The 21,111-nt window shown below is 28.7% G+C and overlaps 1 protein-coding gene across 1 annotated transcript in view; it reads right to left on the bottom strand.

Moving 5' to 3' along the window:
- Nucleotides 1-21,111, bottom strand: part of Shal (Potassium voltage-gated channel protein Shal) — a 50,562-nt gene that overhangs the window by 13,335 nt on the left and 16,116 nt on the right. The window contains exon 2 of the mRNA XM_075731586.1: nucleotides 979-2,651. Within this exon, the coding sequence (XP_075587701.1) occupies nucleotides 979-2,099 (1,121 nt within the window). The 5' untranslated portion in view covers nucleotides 2,100-2,651. The remainder of the gene's footprint in view (nucleotides 1-978; nucleotides 2,652-21,111) is intronic.

Genomic DNA, 21,111 nt, shown 5'->3' with positions numbered 1-21,111 from the left:
TTTTTTGGTCGTATCGAGAATAAATTGTTTAAAAAAAATGAAATTTGTTTCATTTCTCAAATTTGACATACCGCACAAAAACCGAGATAAATGAAATTAAATGAAATAAAGATAAAAATTCATTGAATTCAAACATTTTGAAATTCAGTATGATAAAATTAATGAAGAAAATTAATTATTTTTCTTAGAATTTCAACGAAATGAGAAAAAAATATGTGACATCTAAGTTTTTCAATTTCTTTTTTTTGTCTGTTTTAAAAATTCGAATCAAGATAAATTCATTCATGTTGTGATGGTAGAGTGAGAGAGAGAGCGAGAAATTAAAATTGTTCACATCTTTAAATGGTAAAATGACAGGAATCAAAAAAAAAAAAAAAAAAAAACATAATACAACTTTGCCACCATTAATATTATGAATGATTCAATATTGCCAAAAAAAAAGAGATCAAAATTAATGTAAATAGACTAAAAAAGAAATCAACTGAAAAAAAAGAAATTTTTTTCAAAATTTCACTAATGAAAATTCATCTATATAACACATACACATAAGCTGAATAATAATGGAAAATTTTGTTGTTTTTGTTTTCTTCTAGTTGAAACAACGATAACAACAACAAGAAGAACAAGAAAAACATTAGAAGAGTGAAATTCCCAATGAAATTCTGTCACATGAATTTTATCGCCAAAAAAAAGGATTAACATTTCAAATGATCAAATAACTTTTTTTTTCGTTTAAAGAATTTTATATTATAATATAGGCCATAATCTTGTTATTAATTTTTTTGTTTGTTTGCTTGTTTGCCCTCTTATTTTGTCAATCATTATTAACGTATGATGAAAAAAAAATTTTTTTTTTCTCAACTTTAAAAATTTTTGATTTGAATAGAAAAAAAGGTTAAAAAATGCATGCAGAATATATTCATGAATTTTGTATATCATTTAAAAGTGATAATTTTCTTTTCATCTTTTTCTACTTACCCTAACGTAGTCATCGTAACAATAGTATACCAGAATGCAGCTGGAATGCTAGTAAATGTTGTTTTGGTCACATTCTTTTCGGCATAAAACATCACGGTGGCGAATATGATGATAGCCATCGCCAATGAAAATACTAAGAAACCTAATTCTGATGCACAACTTTTAAGCGTATAGCCAAGGATACGTAATCCTTGTGAATGACGTGAAAATTTAAATATACGAAAAACACGAAATACTCTCAGGGTGACGAATGCGCCAGAAACATCATCATTATCTTTGATAAATAGACCAATATAATATGGCATAATGGCAACAACATCGATGACGCTCATGACGCTTCGCATAAATTTACAACGTAACGGTGCAGCATACAAACGTAACATATATTCGCATGAGAATATCATCACGCAGGCAGTATCCAAACAGAAGAACGCTACTTTAAATGTATCACCACACGATACTTTCGATTCAGGATTGCCTTCTTTATGCGTACATGGTACCGTTTCAACAACGTTTGCAACGACCGATACAGCAATGAAAAAACCAGTCACATAATAGAATACTAATGCAGCTGTTGATGTATGTGGATTTTCGAATGCACGCCACATTTGTTGTCGTATTGAACCTTTAGTGGCATCTCTCATCATTGTTTCGGATTCTTCCATCCGATCATCCATCATACGTTCAGCATTCTCTCTTTTACGATCTCGATAATCTTCATAACAACAATCACCAATAACATCCGGAATGATGCCAAAAAATGCTAGCTCCTCATCATAGCTCATCAGACATTCATGTCGTGGATAATGTAATTTACCCGTTCGATAATAATTGAGTATATGACGGAATAGATCGGGATCACGATCAAAAAAATATTCACGCCTTTGTTCATCATAGAAAAATTCTCGTTCATTTGAGCCTAATAATGTATCCGGATATTTTTCAACAGTTTTTCGCCACGTCTCAAAACGACGGCCTGACACATTAATGACGAATTTTTCTTCATCATCACGTCTTGTACGGCCAGTGACCGGTGGTGCTGGTAATGGATTACTGGCTATCGGTACCCAGCCGATTGCAGCGGCACGGGCAAACGGTAGCCACGCAGCCACTGACGCCATTAACTGATGATGTTAATTTATTATTTTTTTTTCTTCTTGTTTCAATCAAAAACAATAATAATTATTATTATTATAACATAAACTGGAAATAGAATTTTTTTTTTCTTTCGTATTGGAAACAGAAAAAAAAATTGATGCAATAATTTTTTTTTGTATCGAATATCGGTTGATCGTTGATGATTTATTATTATCGACGTTGTTGTCGTTTATTATTATTATTATTATTGGCAAACGGATATAGAGAAAACGGATAGAAAAAAAAGAAAACGTAAAAATCAATTCACACAAGGTGATGATGATGATGATTATTATTATAAAAATGATGTAACACAGGTGTTGTTCGGAGCTATTTATATAATGTTGATGTTACGAAAAAAAAAATAATGATGATGATGATTATGAAATGAGTAAATGTTTTGTTGTTGTTGTTGTTGTTGCGTTGCGTATTGTAGCCATTCAAGTGGAAAAATTATTTATTGAATTTTTTTTTTCATTCGTTCGTTCTCGTTTTTCATCTTCATTCACACGCGATGAAACGATGAAAATTGGTTTCTGGTATAATCAAAATAGTGAATGAAAAAAAAAATTAAAATGAAAATGAAAATCATTATCATCATTATTATTATAACTGGAATATAAAAATCGACAACTCAATGTTCATCATTCATTCATTCATCAAGCAAAAAAAAATCTAAAACCAGTAGGTGAAACACAAGTAATCTTATTAATGATTAATTCTATATGACCTAATGATGATAACAATAACTGAAAGTAACGAAAAAAAAATCATTCTAAAATGAAAAAAAAATCCTTTCACTTTTATTATCATTTTTTTTTTTTTTTTTTTTTTTTTGATGGATTCTTATCATTCCATGATGATGATGATGATGATCACTATCATAATCATTATATGATCAATCTTTTGATGGTTTCCTTCTTTTTTTTCACTGTGTTATCAACAAAAATAACTGAATGACCAATTACCATGTTATATATACACTCATAAGCACACACCTACACACATACACACTAGAATGGAAGGTAATGGAATATGGTCATCATATATATTATCCATCAAAAAGTTGATATGAAACGCATTCAATGAACAGATGAATAAATAAATAAATGAATGAATGAATCTTTTAAAAGAGTCAGTGTTGTTGTTGTTGTTGTTATTTGTCAGGTGTATTGCCGAGACAAAAAAAAAGACATTGTTGAAAATTACCTTTGAAAATAACTGGACTCAATTCTGTTTACTATATATGATCGTTATTTTATTTTTTTTTTTGGTCATTATTTTCATTCATTTCATTCTTCCTCATAGTTCATCGTACCTATGGGGATAAACAATGTTGTAATGGCCATCATTTATTCATTACAATGATAATAATAATAATCACATGAATAAATGTAAAATGAAAATAAAGCCAATCATATTATTGCAGTATTTAATATACAGAATATTCTGAAAAAACATCTACACTAGAAATGATGGAATTATGGTCGGCATTAAAAAAAAAATGAACAAAACACATAATACACACACACACACACAGAAACAATCTGTGACAATGTGATTTCATATCATACACACATCAATTGATAAATGGCCATCATCATTTATAACTTATAGCCATAGTGTGTGTGTGTTTGTTTGTTCCCATACCTACGTTGCAACGTTACCGGAATATGTATATTCATACGCTCATTTATTCATTTTTTTGGGGGATGGGGGAATAATTCCATCACACCATAGTAATAGATAGGTAGGTAGAAAAAAAATAGAATGAAAAAACAACAACAACAACAAAAAAACAAAAACAAAAGCAAAAAAATTTGCATATAAATCATAAAATTCTGTGGTCTGTGGTCATGTTTCAAGTATACTTAAATATAGTCAATATACTACAACTAGAACAAAACCAAAAAAAAAAGAGAAAAATAAAAACAAAAAACACGGAATGACCACTGGATCATTCTTATTTAGCATGTGATTGAAAATTTTGTAATTTTTTTTTTTCGTTCATTTCTGCTATTGACATATTCAACATTTTCACATTTATCATCAATTATCATTGTTTTAAAATCTTTTGCAGTAGTAGTCTGTTTAATTCAGTAGTAAGTTTTTAAAAAAAATATCTATGTGGACGTTTTAATGGTCTGCTGTGTGTGTGTGTGCGTGTGTTTGTGATCTAATTTCTGGTCAATGGCAATAATAATGATGGCTTTTTTTTAACGGTCATCTTTTGTTTATTTCGTTGTTTTTGTTATTTTTTTATTTTATTTCTTAAATTGATATTGAATGATACGATACACGATATCATCATCATCATCATATATAAAAATGGTCAATGGGAAAAAAAAGTTAAAAATAATAGACATAATCGTACTCAATGGATCGTTTTAAATGACCATCACAAATGAAAAGTTTTTTTTTTCTCTCTCATTCTCGTTTTCATCTTTTATCTTTAAATCTCTTTCTTTCTCTCACATATACACACACACACAGACACATTCGCTTTTCCTTTTTAACGATGTGAACAGAATAAATGACCATATCAGAAATCATCATTATCACCATTGAAAATTAATGTGGCAACAAATAAACAAACAAAACAAAAAAAAACAACAAGCGAAAAATATATAAATGTGTGTGGTAACTATTATCATTCTTCTTATTCTTCTTTTTCTTCTTATCTCAATAATTTAATTCTGTTGTTGTTTTTATTTTTCTTGCTTCCATGTTGACCTTAATCACCTTTGTTTTTTTTCCATTTCCAGCGCTAAGAAGTCAATTTTATTATTTTTAGCTGTAAATTTTCTGATTCAAAACACACACATATACACACACACAATCACAATAAAAAAAAATTATCACCGGTTTTTTCCTTCATTTTGGTGTGACAAAACACACACACACACACACACATTCATTTTGGTGATCCATTTTCGGTTGTAACGAGATCGAAAAAAGTCGTATATCTTTCATGGAGTGTTTGTTTGTGTGCTTTATATATATAAACTTAAATTTTTAATAACATAACATTTGTTGTTCCATTTGAGAATTTGATATCATTTTTTTTCTTAGCTTTTCTCTTGTTGTTCAAACATTTTTATTGTCTTTTATTCACCATTCTAAATTCATGAACAATGAACAATTTTTTTTTTCATTTCATTCATTGAACAAATTCTTTTGCCTTTTTGTTTCTTTTTTTTCTTTTATTCTGCTATTTCATAATCATCATCATCATCTTTGTTATTATAAAATCCAAACTAAAATTCATATCACCATCATACGCAGACACATGCACCAAAACAAAAAACAAAAACTGATGCAAACTTAAATGAAAATCATTATTATTACTATTTATTTATTATATATAAAATGTCAACCATTCATGACGTCAAAATGAAAACAAGAAAAAAAACAAGAATCTTATGGCCAGTTAAAAAAAAGAAAACAAATAGAGAATAAAAATTCTGTGTATATGAGAGTATCACAAGACTTGTGTGTGTGTGGGATTGGATACAAAATGAAAAGAATGACAGCCAAAAAAAATATATAAAAAGATTAAAACTGTATATGGATATGGACTTACAAGATAAGACATCGGTTATACAAGACAGACAATCATATTGAGAGAGAGAGAAAAAAAAAACAGAAGGAATTTTGTCGTCTTGTTTTTTTTTCATTTCATCATTGAAACAATGATCAATTGTATTCAATGAAACATGGAAAAAAATACACCTATTTTTCTTCACACAAACAACAATCAAAACAATGAAATTCTAATCTGATGATTATTCTGAAGCTGAAAGAAAAAAAAGACCAAATTATCTTAGTTGATTGGTGTTGTTTTTCTTTGTTATTGTTATTATTCAAGAATCGATTCTGTTTTTTTTCTCCTTTCCATCGTATGACACACACACACACACACACACATACAAGAATCTGGTACGTGTGCAGATCATGAATTCATTAATGTTATTTTTTTGTTTTCTTGTTAATGTTTTTCTTTGATTCTTGATTTGATTCATGAATGGCAAAGAAAAAAAACACGACGACGACGACCAAATAATAAAAAGCATGGTGACAAAAAAAACGCATACATTGTTATAATGAAAGGTGTTGATTTGTTTGCTAAGAAAAATAATGATTAAAATGAATGAATGAATGAATGAGAATTCTTCACACACACACACACACACACACACACACACACACATCATCAAACACCAAGAATGTCAAATGTGATTTGTGATTGAATTTGGAAAAACAAAACAAAAATTGCAAATGAAAAGTTTTGTGAAATGAAAACAATGACAACAACAACAACAACAACGGAAAAAAAGTTGTAATGGAAAAGTTTCCAGAAATAAAAAAATTTTCAACTCAAAATTGACTTATTGAATTTATAGTAATGATATATATATATATATATAGAGATTACTTTTACTTTTCCATTTGATTCTTTGGCAGTGAGTTTCTCATTTTATAAAGTGAAACAACGACGACAAACTTTTTTTTTCACTCAATAATAAGTTTTAAAATTTTGCGAATGTGTTTCTGGATTGCTTCAGTCAAGTCTTTTTGCTTCACATTTTAAATATTTGAAATTAAATTATGACGAAAGAAAAAAAAATTCACAACTACCAAGAATCATAGGAGCCATTATGTACACAATATATTTTTGAAAATAAAAAAAAAACAAAAATTACATGATTCCAATAACCAGGCTAATTGTGTATGATCAATTGAATTAAAAATGAACACACACACACACACACACGAATTCAGACAACGACATTAAAATCGTTTCAACACCTCATGAAAGGTTTTCAAAAACAATTTTGAATGGTTGAAAAGGGGTTTGTTGTTGTTGTTGCTGTTGTTGTTGTTGTTGTACTCTGTTCATCTGAACTGAACAACAACAACAACAACGACAACAACTGAAAAAAAACTTGAATTAAATCCCCAGATTGAATAACAACACGAATATATAGTGATCAAGTGAAAACGAAAAGATTCATTCAATTAAATGATTATGGTCATTATTTATTCTGTTTTTTTTTCTCCCACTGCATACAAATCAATTAGTTTAATTAATTTGAAATTTAATCATGAGCATTAAACTCAAAAAAAAAATTTTTTTTTTTTTTTGAAAAATAAAATAAAATCCTAAATAATTCTCGAGTTTTTTTTCTGGAAAAAAATAAACAAAACAAAAAAAAAGCTGCACCAGCTGGATCAAACATTCATCGAATGTTGAATCAATCTGTATTGATAGAACAAAAAAATTCTATATCAAAGATCACACATATATCTTGATTCAGGGTATTTATTTATTCAATCATATTAGTAGTAATTGAAACTATTGATCACCCGAAACGGATATCAAAACAACAACAACAACAATATCGTACGCGCCTGTAACAACAAAAAAAAATCAAACAAACGAACGAACAAAAATTTAGCTTGGCGATCACGTCGCGGCAGAATTTTTCACTTTTTTTTCACTTGACAATAATGGGTGGGAATATATAAATGGATAATGATGATAAAAAAAAGTCTGAACAAAATTAAAAATTCTGGATTCCATTCCGTCAACAGTTAGTTAGTCACAAATATTTTTTATTTTTATTTTTTTTTTTTTTTGACGCACAAGAAACATTCATTCATTCATTCACTATCATTATAGAATATTTTTTTCTGGTTCATTTCCTGTTCTTGTTGAATTCGATTCAATTATCGAATTCATTCAATCATTCATTCATTCATTCCTTTTCACCCATAATTATGGTGCTTTACACTGGTATCGATATACTCACAATAGATTTACAATGTTGAGCGCCACAACAACAACAACAACAACAAAAAAACTGAAAAAAAAAATTAAATTTCAATTTCAATTTTTCTAACTTTTTCAAGCTTCCGGAGAATTGAAGAAGAATAAAAAAAATCCATTGAAATTTAATTATAATGATGATGATGATGATGTTGATGATGATGATCATAGGAAATTTAAATTTATTAATTTTTCCTCTATTCGCTATTGCCAATAATCATTTTTGAAAAAAAAGCTAAAAGTTGTCCCGGAATTTTCTTCTATTTTTCCAGTCTCACAAACGATTCTAGGATTTTTTTTTCATTCTTTTCACATTCTCACATGATTATTTTTTTCATTTTTTTTTCACAAAATTTTTTTTTTATCATAGAACAACCAAAATGTGCCATAATTGGAAATGAAAATTAAACTGAAGATAAAAAAAAAATATCTGCCATTTACATATAATCACGATTCTTTGAAATAGCAGCAGCATTGTAACGAGATATCTGATCTCATTTTCTCTCTTTATGTTGCATGTAGAAAATTCCAGAAGGATGCTGTGCTGACACGTCTAACTAGATTAAAGTTTGTAGAGAAATTATACTTTTTTTGTTTTGTTTTCGGTATGATTATAATCATTTGATTGTATCAGCCATTCAACCAACCAACCAACCACCGGGCTAACCTAGTCAACTAATGTCAGCCATAATATAACTAAATGGCAAATTAAAAAAAAATTCTGTTCTCTTCCTTTTTGCTTCATATTTTTTGTGTGTGTGTGTGTGTGTGTTTCATCCATATAGACACACACATTAAAAATTGATAAAATTCCCTATTCCAACTTTGACTATTTTACTGTGTTTCTATTTCCACTGAATGTGTGTGTGTGTCAGATTCTTGTATTCAATGATTTTTTTTTCTTTTCTCACTCATTCATTTTCTTAGTGGCATTTAACATTGTCCTCGTTATTGTTAATGTTGTTCATTTGGTCACAATGTCGTGTTTCGTTCGTTTTCTATTTTTTTTCTCCTGTTTGGCCGTTGTCAAATGTCAAACAAGAGAGAGAGAGAACAAAATTGAAATAACATTGAAGAAATAAAGGAAAAAAAAATTTGAAATGAAATAATCAAAAGCGATAGTAGAGTATTCGTGTGTGTGTGTGTGTGTGTGTGTGTGTGTGTGTGTGAAAAGTCTGGAAAGTGAAACTGAAAAAAAAAATTTTGATTCAATTATAATGCAAAAAGAGAGAGAAAAAGAGGAAGTGCAAAAAAAGCTGTGAATTATACATTGTTTTCAAATGTAGCCAAAAAAGTGAGAAAGAAATCTAACCACAACAGAATTTATAGCTGCTATAGTGTAAATTGATTAGTATATTTTTTTTTGTTCGATGAATTTGTGAATATTAAATTTCAATTTTTTTTTCAAATTTTATAATATTGTCAATTGAATGAATAAACATTGTTAAACGATAAAGATTGAACGTATAATGTGAAAAGAGAATATAGAATTTCCAAGATAATTATCTTAATTAATATCCAGGAAAAAAAACCACAAATTCCAAACTTTAAGAATCAAATTGCATGTTTATGTTGCTGTTGTTGTTGTTGTTGTTGTCGATGTTGTTGTTTACATTAATGTTTTTATGTATAAAAGATGAAAAGAGAAAAATATTCTTGATTATAATGGAAAACTTAACTACAACACACACATACACACACACACGCACAGAATATTCTGACATATCGAATAAAATATACAAATCTTTCATGACAATTAATGTAGCATAATCTAATTTGTAATGATGATGATGATGATATAAGCAAGTGTATAAAATAATGAATCCAATAATTTTTTCTCATCATCATCATCATCATCATCATCATCATGGTCACGAGACAGAAAAAAAAATCAAGAATAAAAGCCCTTTAGTGGTTTTATTTTATTTTTTTTTTTTTTTTTGCTGATGTTTATGTAGTGTAAAATGAGCTTCAATAATATAGTGGAATAAATGAATGAATGAATGAATGAAGAAAAAAAAATTTGCAGCTTTTTTGTTTGAACGATTATGACTATGAACAGTGTAGATTCCTATAGGAACAAAAATAATAAACAACAATAATAATAAACAAATAATAGTCAACCAAACGGAACCAAGATGTGAGAGTGAGAGAGAAAAAAAAAGACAAAACAAAATATGGCTAATAATAAACAACAATCATAATCATAACAACAACAACAACAACAACAACAACAACAATAACAGCAGAATAAAGTGCAATGAGTGATTCTTGCAAAGAATAGAATAGTAGCCAAACAAAAAAAAAGAAGAGAGAAAAAAAAACGCTTTTTCGCATGAAGTACTGGTAATAATAATTATTATTATTATTATGATGATGATGATGATGATAATGATGACGATGACGATATGACAATATCTACAATGGCTATATTTTGTTGTTGTTGTTTTTTTTGTTATATTAATCAAGAAATGGTACTCCATTACAGTATTTAAAAAAAAATTTACTACTGCTATAACTCTATTCACCTGAATCAGAATTTTTTCGTTTGTTGTTGTTGTTGTTGTTGTTGCTCGTTCGTTCGTTCTCCTATTTTTTTTTTGTTTTTCTTTTTCACTTTTAGTCCATTAATATTATATCGTTTATTGTTGTTATTATTGATAGATTCTGGGATTTCTTTTGTTTTTTCTTTTTTTTCTGTTTGCTAGAATTAATTCTAAAAATTCTTAGTATTATGGATCATTGTCAATCGTGGTTCGTATAAATTATTGTCTATTTTTTTTTGCTGTTATGACTGAAAAATAATTCCATTGGCAATGGAAAAAAAAAAAACAATAACAACAACAGGAAAAAAAACCTAAATGCTTGGGGTGATAAAGTTTGTGACAAATAACAAAACGATGATATTAGCGGATTTATTATCGGGGAAAAAAATAGAATAAAGTTAGAATTGAAAACGATTGAACCAGAAATTCTGGAGAAAAAAACGTATCAAATCACATGGATAATGATGAGAATTTCTTTTTTTCTCTCACAAAATTTCACATTTTTTTTGTTGTTGTTGTTGTATACGAAATTTGATCGACAGCCAGACAAATGAATGAATGAACGACAACGACAAAAAAAAATTCTGCAATCACAATACAAATTGAATGTGATTATGGAGCTTGTTTTGAACATGGACAAACATAGACAGCGGATTGGTGAAAAAAAATAGAATATTCTTTGTTGTTGCTGATTTTTTTTTCTTCATTTGTAGAATATGCTAGAAATTCTTGAAATATTATTATTATTATTATTATTGGCTCTATGGGGAATAAATAATAATAATAATAATCATTATATATATGGTTATTCGGTCAGCACATATGTGCGCATTACGGGAAAAAAAAGATGGACAAATTCAAACTAATTTGACATACATTGACTTGAAATGAGACAACAACAACAACAACAACAACAACAAAAAATCAGTCACGGAATGTCAATACGTAAGTGTCAAAGAATTGTCATCATTTTTTTTTATTCTTCTTCTTCTTCACTATTCACGCGTAAATATGAAGCCGCCCATTTTTGTCTGGTATTATTATCATCATAATCATTTGTATGATTCATAATGACACAAACACACATACAAACTATAGAAATTTTTTTTTTCATTTGTCCAAATAACAAACAATCAATGAAACAGACAAACAAACAAACAAACAAACTAAGCGGCAACCAAGAAAAAAAAACAAACAAAAAACTCAATCACAATATCCACCACTAAGGCCGGCAAAATTGGTTTCAAAGCACTCAACTTAATTAATTAATTGTCCAATTTGGTTTTTTTTGTCCATGTCCATGTCCATGTCTATGTTTTTTTTCCATTTCATTTTCTATCACTATTTTTTAAAATGAATAAATGTTGAACAAAACCAGAAATCGAATCGAATCGAATCGAATCATCAAATTGATCAACCAAGCTATTTGATCAATTTTATTCAATAGGCCAACAACAACAACATGCCGGCCGGTCGATTGGTTATTGGATCACAGAAATGTGAGAGAGAGAGAGAGAGAGAGAGAGAGAGAGAGAGAGAGAGAGAGAGAGAGAGAGAGAGAGAGAGAGAGAGAGAGAGAGAGAGAGAGAGAGAGAGAGAGAGAGAGAGAGAGAGAGAGAGAGAGAGAGAGAGAGAGAGAGAGAGAGAGAGAAATTTGAATCGACAAATTGATCAATTGATCACTCACCAATCAAAATAAACCCGGCGCACTTACACACACACATATATATCTACTAAATGTTGTGAATCCAAATTTCAACATTGAATGACAGAAAACATTTGCTTTATTCTATTTTCAAACATAATACTAGTTATATTATAGTTTCTTCTACTTTTTTCCTTACAATAGATTTTTTTTTCTTTCTTTCTTTCTTTCTATCATCCATTCATTTTAGATTTCATTTCGGCCATTGTACATTGTCCATTTACATTCAATATGATGCAATCCATCTCATTTCATTGTCAATAGGATTTAATACTCGATAAACAAATGAATGAACAAACAAACAAACAAACAAAAAAACGAAAATCAAATGGAATTGAATTGTAAATGTGAAAAGGACCAAACGGTGAAGAAAATGGTGAGTGAGTGAGTGAATGAGTGAGTGGGAAAAAAAATTTGAAACAATTTATTTTCATCATCATCATCATCATCATCATTTCATTCAATGGTTGTTTTATTCTTTATTTTTATTCTTGTTCGACCATGATTACATCCAGTTTTTATCGTAAAAGTGTTTAGTTGTGTGTGTGTGTGTGGGTGTGTACGATCACAACAAAAAAAACAAAACAAAAAAAAACAAACCAAAGGGATTTCGTTATTTATAATTCTCTATTTGATCGCAACAAAAAAAAAAAAACAAACCACATCTATATACAGAATAATTTTGAACAAAGCAAATTTGTAACATCATGATGATGAGATTTTTTTTCCACTAAGATTATAAAGGATAAAAAGATGATTACACACACACACACACACGCACACAAACATTGACATGAATGATTCACAATGATCAACAATAATCGTTTGGCTAGTTTTGGGCTAAAGTTTGAACGTGAAAAAAAACATCAAACATCACTGAAATCCACTAAAACTATGTCTAGAAAAAAAAAAACAAAAACAAAATGACAATGACAATGACCATGACAACAACATGTCTTATATATTGTTTTGATATTTATATGTCTGTTGTAATCAATAATATTTGAGTGAGTGAGTGAGTGAATAAGTATATAGGAAACACATATACAAACACAAACAGAGACAACAAAAGAAAACCTGACAACCAGAAAAACGTAGCAAAAAAAAAAAAAAAAAAGAAAAGAGAAAAATGAAAATAAATAAATAAATAAAAAAATGGACCAGACTAGACCGAGAATGACGAATAAAGATGTCAAATGACACACACACACACACACACAAACAAACATAGAATTCAATTGGATGAATGAACAAAGCAGATTCATGTATAAAAAATGGACACTTTTGACAAAAAAAAAAAAAAATTTTTTTTTTTTGAATGAAATAGAAAAAAAATATAAATTCCATAAATTTCTGAAATAAATCAAACAAAAGACAACGACAATGACATATAATGATGGTGGTAGACACGATGACGACAAATAATGACAATAACCTTTTATTTAGAAGAAGAAAATTCAATGAACAAGACACCACCATCACTACCACCACCACCACAACCACCGCAATGAAAACAAAACAAACATGGCCACCAAGCATCAATGAACAATGCCATTTCATATATATATTCCATTATAATACTGATTAATGATGATTTACAATTATCATGTTCACTAATTATGCAACAATGATGAAGAATTTTAAAAAAATAAAAAAAAATTTTTTTCGGGTTTGATTCTGTGAAAAAAAATCGATCGATATTGCTAATAATAGAACTTGTTTCATTTACACACACCCACAAGCACATATCGAATGTTTTTTTTTCATATTTAAACATAATCTATTCTAGTTGTTGTTTTTTTTTTGCATTTTCACGCTCGATGCTCATCATCATCATCCATTATTATTATTATGATAATGACTGGTCCATGGTAAATGGTATAATGAAGCCAAAAAATAATGATTAAATGATGACATTTCATCGATCCATTTCGTTCCAACGATTCCAACGAAACAAGAGACGAAAAGAAATCAAAATTTGTGGAAATAATCATGATGGCTTCAAGCGATTTATGAAATCAATTTTTGTTTTGTTGGTTAAAATAATGATAACAAAATTTACAATGAAAAAAAATGCATCACACACACACAAACACACACGTTCCTGGACCGTTATCAATCGGGGGGAAAAAAATACAAAAAAAAATATTGATCAGAATGATGAAAAAAAAGTTCAATTTGAAAAAAAATAAATAAACAACAACTAATGTGAATACAGAAAAGAGAATGAAAATGAAAAATAAAAATCAATCGATGTAATCAATCATTACAGTCATTATTATAAAGAAGCTAGTATCAAATAAAAAAAAAGATTCACTACCACCATACATCAAATACATCACATCATTATCGTTACTATTGAGAAGATGAAGGTGATAAAATAATGTTGACAATGAAAAAAAAGGTTTGATTAACGATGAACAACCTATGGTTCAATGTAACAAAAAAAAATGTTATTACACAAGTTTTCAGTGTATATAATAAATGTGGCTTTGTCATGAAGATTTATAAGCAATTAAATAGCCATAAATAATCATCATTCATTCATTCATTCAATCAAAAATGATTTGAAAAATTGGAAACTGAAATTTTCGTTGGAATTTTCGTTTTTTCAATGATGATGATGATTGAGTCAAATTTTCATTCACTACCTAAAAATACTGGATTTAACATTTGACAAATGGCAAAATGGAAAAAAAACGAGAAGAAGAAGAAGAAGAAGTGTGTAGATTCCATATGATGCCAGATGATTCTTGATAATTTCCATTTTCATATATTATCATTCAATGTTGATAATTCAAGATTCTAATGTTCATTATATACACAGAAAAAAAAACGAATGACGAAATAGATCGAAAAGAAAACCAAAAAAAAACCAAAAAAAAAAAAAATTCCCAAGAGTCATTCAAGCAATCAAACAGTGAAAAAAAAATCCATAGCTTTAGCTGAAATCATCATCATTATCATCATCATCACTGCAAACATATACGATTTATATACAAATATAGAGATAGAGAAAGAAATGACAAGAAAGAAGAAAAAAAAATTTAGATATCAAATCAAGTCGATCATCATCATCGTCATCATCATCATCATCATCATCAAATTATATGACATAAAATCATGAAATTAATCACGATAATTTAATCATCATAAATAATAATGAAGAAGAAACGTGTATGATGTGTGTGATTGGATTTTTTAAAAATATCGGATGAGATTCTAACGAAATTCTGAGTGTAAAAAAAATCTAAATTTTTTTTTTAAAGGCTAATCTGTCAAAATCCATTGAAATAGCATGTGATAATGGCCACTGGTCACAATGGAGGACAATTTGTTGAGTAGTGAATGCCTGGAAAAAAAATCACTGATTCTTTTATCATTGTTATCACATTGGAACAAGGAACAAAAATCCAAACAAATTGAAGAAAAGTTTCATTTTGCTTTTTTATATATAATAGTTTGTTTCACTTGTTTTGTTTTGTTTTTTTTCCATCAAACATTTATAAATTTTTTGCACAAATTGTTGAGGAAAAAAAAGTTTTTTTTCCATATAATTCTTTTGGATATGTGAAACAAAACCAAACTAAAACAGAATGACAGAAAGACCATGTTTTTTTTTTGTTTTTGTTGCTGTTGTGTGTGTGTGTGTGTATGCATAAATATCCATGTAATGGAATCGGTGGAACAAAGAGAAAAAAATTTTCTCTTTTTTTTTGGATTTGCTTTGTAAATATATGTGTGTGTGTGTGTGTGTGTCTAAAGCTTGGCACGATGATGATGATGATGATGTACGACCGGTATACATTAATTTCATATAAATATTCTGTGAATTTTGAAAGAGAAACTTTCAATGTGTGTGTGTGTGTGTGTGTGTGTTACACAATATAATAATTTATACAAGCTAAATCTTGATTTGCAAATATTGACCAACGAAAAAAAAAATTTGAATAGTAAATTTCCAAAAAAAATAGTTTGAATTGAATAACAACTATAACTACAACTACAACTACAGCAACAACAACAACAACAACAACAACGATTCAGGAAATATAAGTGCATGTGATGTTTGTGTCAAATACATGTACAAACAAACAAACAAGCAAACAAACAAACAAATAGAAAAACTTTTTGACTCAAAGAAATGAGAGTGAGAGAGAGAAATTCATTCCAATTTTTTCATTATAAGAATCGAAATGAATCTAGAAATAAAAAAAAATTGAATTGAAGGCAAAAACGAATCGAAAATCGAAATGAAATCGAAATAAAATGGAAAGTTTTCATTCATGCAGACAGGCAGCAAAAGAATTTGAAATTTATTATTATTTGAATCAGATATAAAAAAAATTTTTTCGTATCGATTTTTTTTTGTGAACAAACAGCAAAATAAACATACAAACACACACACACACACACACAGGAACATTTTAGACCAGCAATCCATCCAATTTATAACGGGCAAACTTTTATAGAGAGAGAGAGAGAGAGAAACTTGTTCAAACCAAAATGATGGAGTGATGGTGGTGGTGGTGGTGGTGTATGCAATGAATATTTTTTTTGTTCAATTTTGTCGTTGTTATTGTTGTTGTTGTTGTTGTTGTTGTAGTGACGGTAACAAAACAATAACAACAACAACAACAGCTACTATAGTATTTCGATATCCTTTCATCAGAATTGAAAATCATTTTGATTTTGAATTATATGTCGGTTATTTATCATATATCATACACACACACACACAAACATACAATCAACAAACTCATTGATTGAATGATTGAACAAGATTCAATGAGATGATCATGTGTGTGTGTGTGTGCAAGTAGAACACATAGAGGAAAAAAAGTTTTGTTTTTGTTTTTGATCATGCCGATGATGATGATGACGATGATGATGATGATGATGATGATGACGCAAATGAAAACTTTTATGAGAATGAAAAAATTCTTTATTACACAGAGCGCACATATCGAAAATAAAATAAACACCAGGCTATCACCTATTCGGTAAGGTCGAGACTTGGTTTGTGTGTGTGTGTGTGTGTGTGTGGTAATTTCCAGAAATTTTTTTCCTGTTGTTTTTGTTTTTGTACCGAATTCTCGGTTCCAAAATATGTGTGTATGTGTGTGTGTGTGTGTCTGTGCTAGTTTTATTTTTTATTACGATTTTTTTTCCTCTCTTGATTAGATTCGTTTCACCTTTTTCAAGTAGCTGAATTTCTATCTATTGGAACAGATGTTTTATTTACAAGTATATATAAGATTATTATTATTATCATCATGAAAAAAAAGAATTGATTAAAGATTTCTAGAATCTTAGAATGGGTATATAATATACAAGAATTGGCGTGTTCGTCAATCGACGGTCCAGCAATAAATTTTTGTAATAATTTGTTTATACAATGCAAGTACTATTTGCAGAATGTAAACCGGGCTTAATGATATTAATCAATTTTGAAGAATTTGAATTCATCATTGATCGTATTTACGATTTGACGATTGACAGAGAGAGAGAGAGAGAGAGAAAAAAAAAACAAGAATTAAACTCAAAAAAAACTTGGATGCAAGGCCAAAAAATAAAAACTGGAGCGAAACAAAAAAAAAAAAAATTTGAAAAACAAACCACACATAGACCAACCAATCAACAATCCACAAATTGGAATTTGTTTGGCTAAATTATGAATTTTGAATAAATTTAGAACTTTTTTTTCACCCTTTTAAAATTCTTTAGAAGTGAGTGAGCGAGCGAGAGAGAAAGAGAAAACGTATATATTGAAATTAAATTGGCAAATAATTCTGACAGTTATAGCAGTTATTATTATTGTACACACAGAATTCAATAACGATGATATGCGGCAGATGTGTGTTTATTGTTGGTGAATCGGAATTTTCTTTTTTATTCAATTCCGACATTCATTGGTTTATTTCTCTCTCTCTCTTTCTCTCTCTCAAATTGTGCCCAATATAGCTGTAATAAACAACAGAATTTTTTGGTTTTATTGTCAGCAACAACAACAACAAAAAAAAATTGGAAAAAAATTGATAATGATTGCTAATCCAAATAATTAATTGGTTTTTTTTTAATTTTTCGATCATCAAAATTGAGATATATATTCTGTTGTTTGTTTATTAGTTGCTCATCATCATCATCATCATCATCGACAACAACTCAATCGACCACATGCACGCACGAAAAAAAAAACGCAAACAAACGTCCAGTTGAATTAAAATAGAAAAACTTGATCATCATCTCATCATCATCATCATCATCTGTATTTAAGTTTTGATTAGTTTTTTTTTCTGAAACAGACACGAAAACGTAGAATTAGAATGTTTTCTATTTCGACATTAATGCTACTACTACTACTACTACTGGTAATGGTACTAGCATTAGTTTTCGAAGAGAAACAAAAATGAAAAAAAAAATTATCATCATCATCATCATCAAATTCAACCTTCTAATATATGTCAAAATGATCATCATCATCATGAAAAAAAAAATGATGAAATGAATGGAATAAATCAAACACCGAATATAATGTGTTAACATATTATTCATATGTGTGCGCGCGTGTGTGTGTGTGTTTGTGTTAATAATGAAAATGAATTCTGAATGAAATTTGAATAAAATATCAAACAGAAAAAGAAAAGAAAAGAAAACCCATAAAAATAATCATTGAATTCTACATTTTCAGGCATATAAATTGCTTGATACATACACACATGCACACCTACACCTGAAATGGTATGAATAGCAAAAAAAACGAAAAATCATATGAGAATTTCAATTGAAATATATCAAACATTTTTAAATGTATTGCCCATTTTTCTCTATTCGATCATACTTCATCAGGTTTTTCTCGGTAATATATGGTTGAAAAAACAAAAAACGAAATTCAGAATCAATACGATGAATAGGAGAAAAAAAATAAAATAAAACTCTACGGGAATATCGAATCATTTCGTTTCATTTCATTTCATTTCATTTGGTCTGATGTCTCTCTCTCTCTCTCTCTCTCTCTATAACAGACAGCCAGACACACACACACACACACACGCACATACATACCAGCTTTCTTTATTTTCTCTGTTGTCATAATCATCATTATCACACCAGGAAGAAATGATGATGATGAAAAGAAAAGAAAAGAAAAGAAGAAAAACCAATTAAGATATTGAAATTTTCATCATCATCATCTTGATTGTATACAAGCTGTATGAGTTGCTGCTGCTGTTGATGCATGTTGGTTTGCATAATAATGCATTACAATTCAATGTGTACCATATGATGATGATGATGATGATGATTCTTTTTAAAGCCTAAGAAAACGAACGAAAGAAAGTGAAAATGAATGGTGAAAACAAAAAAAAACATAACCCGGTTAGATTTTGAACCAACCGAATGAATGAACGTCATTAGACATAGACATCGACATTTGTGTTCACTTGAATTCTTTTTTTTTACTTTACTTTACTTTACTTTACTTTTTCCATCCATCCATTCATTCATTCATTCATTTTTTTCGGCTCTTTTTTTTTCTTTCACTTATATTTCATTTCCAGGCAACATATTCACTCATCAGAAATCTATCTGTTTCTCTCTCGTTTTCACTACCCTTTTCCCCTGTCTTTCACTTTGTCAAGCGAGCGCAGTTGCAAAAAAAAGGATGCAAAAGAAGAATTAGACAACAACAACAACAACAAAAAACAACAACAGGGAAAAAACAACTTGGTTCCATTATTATTATTTTTTTTCCAACGATTCATGATAAAGTAAAATGGAAAAAAAAGTAAAAGAAAATATTCAAATTCTGTCATTTTACGATATATTCTTTTAGTTAGAATTTATTCGTTTATTCAATCATTCAAGAATCTAATTTTCTACCATTTATTCATTCATTCATTCATTCATTCATTTATTCATTCTATTTTAATTTGAGTATGTTTTTTTTCATTGACTTATTCTTGCGTTTTTTTTTAAAAATATTTTTCATTATGTCCAAAGAAATGAGCTTAATTTGTCTCGTTCGGCTTCGGCTTTAGCAATTATAAGCAGAATTAATTGAGAATTGATTCATGAAACAAATGTTTGATTTTGTCGCATTTTTTTTCAAACAGAAATATTTTACTTTAATTTTTTTTCTGGTATTCAGAAAAATTTCATCAGTCAAAAGTAAACTATAATATAACGAACAAACGAACAAACATTAGGAATATTTTTTTTCTCTCTTTCTCTGATTCTTGGTCACTTGTGAAAGAACCAAAAAAAAAAAAACACATTTAACCACAACAAATAGCAACATATTTATTTGATTGTGTACATGTGTATCATCAATAGGATGTCCACTGTCCACATTGGTAACAATTGTCTTGTGAAATGAATGAAACAAAAACAAAAAAAAAATGGGAAAAAATCGATACATATAGACAATGTGTATACAAATCAGTAAAAAAAAAATTCCGCTTACACAATCTATCCATCTATCTATCTATTTATCGATCGATTGATCGATCTAAACAATGAATGAAGGAATGAATAGAATAGAATAGAATCGAATGAAACCAAAAACTGATCGATCAACTTTGATATTGTTGATTGACTTTTTATAGACTGACTTTGGTCATCGATTGGTTGGTTGTATAGTTAGCTAAATTGCATTTATTACAAAAATGAAACTTGGAAATAAAATGTTGATAAAAATTGTTTTTTGTTCTTGTTCTTGTTTTTTTTTTGGTGGTGGTGGTGGTGGTGATGAAAATTATTTGTATTACTGCCATTATAACCAGTAACAAAAATGTAACAAAAATTGACCACCAACATTAATGAACAACAACAACAACAACAACAACAAAAATCATTTTAAGCAACACAATACCCACCCCACCCCACAAAAAAAATCAAATCGGACCAAAAAAAAA

This window comes from Dermatophagoides farinae, chromosome 5 (assembly GCF_024713945.1).
Source record: "Dermatophagoides farinae isolate YC_2012a chromosome 5, ASM2471394v1, whole genome shotgun sequence".
In the NCBI taxonomy this organism is placed as follows: Eukaryota; Metazoa; Arthropoda; class Arachnida; order Sarcoptiformes; family Pyroglyphidae; genus Dermatophagoides; species Dermatophagoides farinae.
Note: the sequence above shows the minus strand (reverse complement) of the source record. Positions and strands in the feature narration are given on the sequence as shown.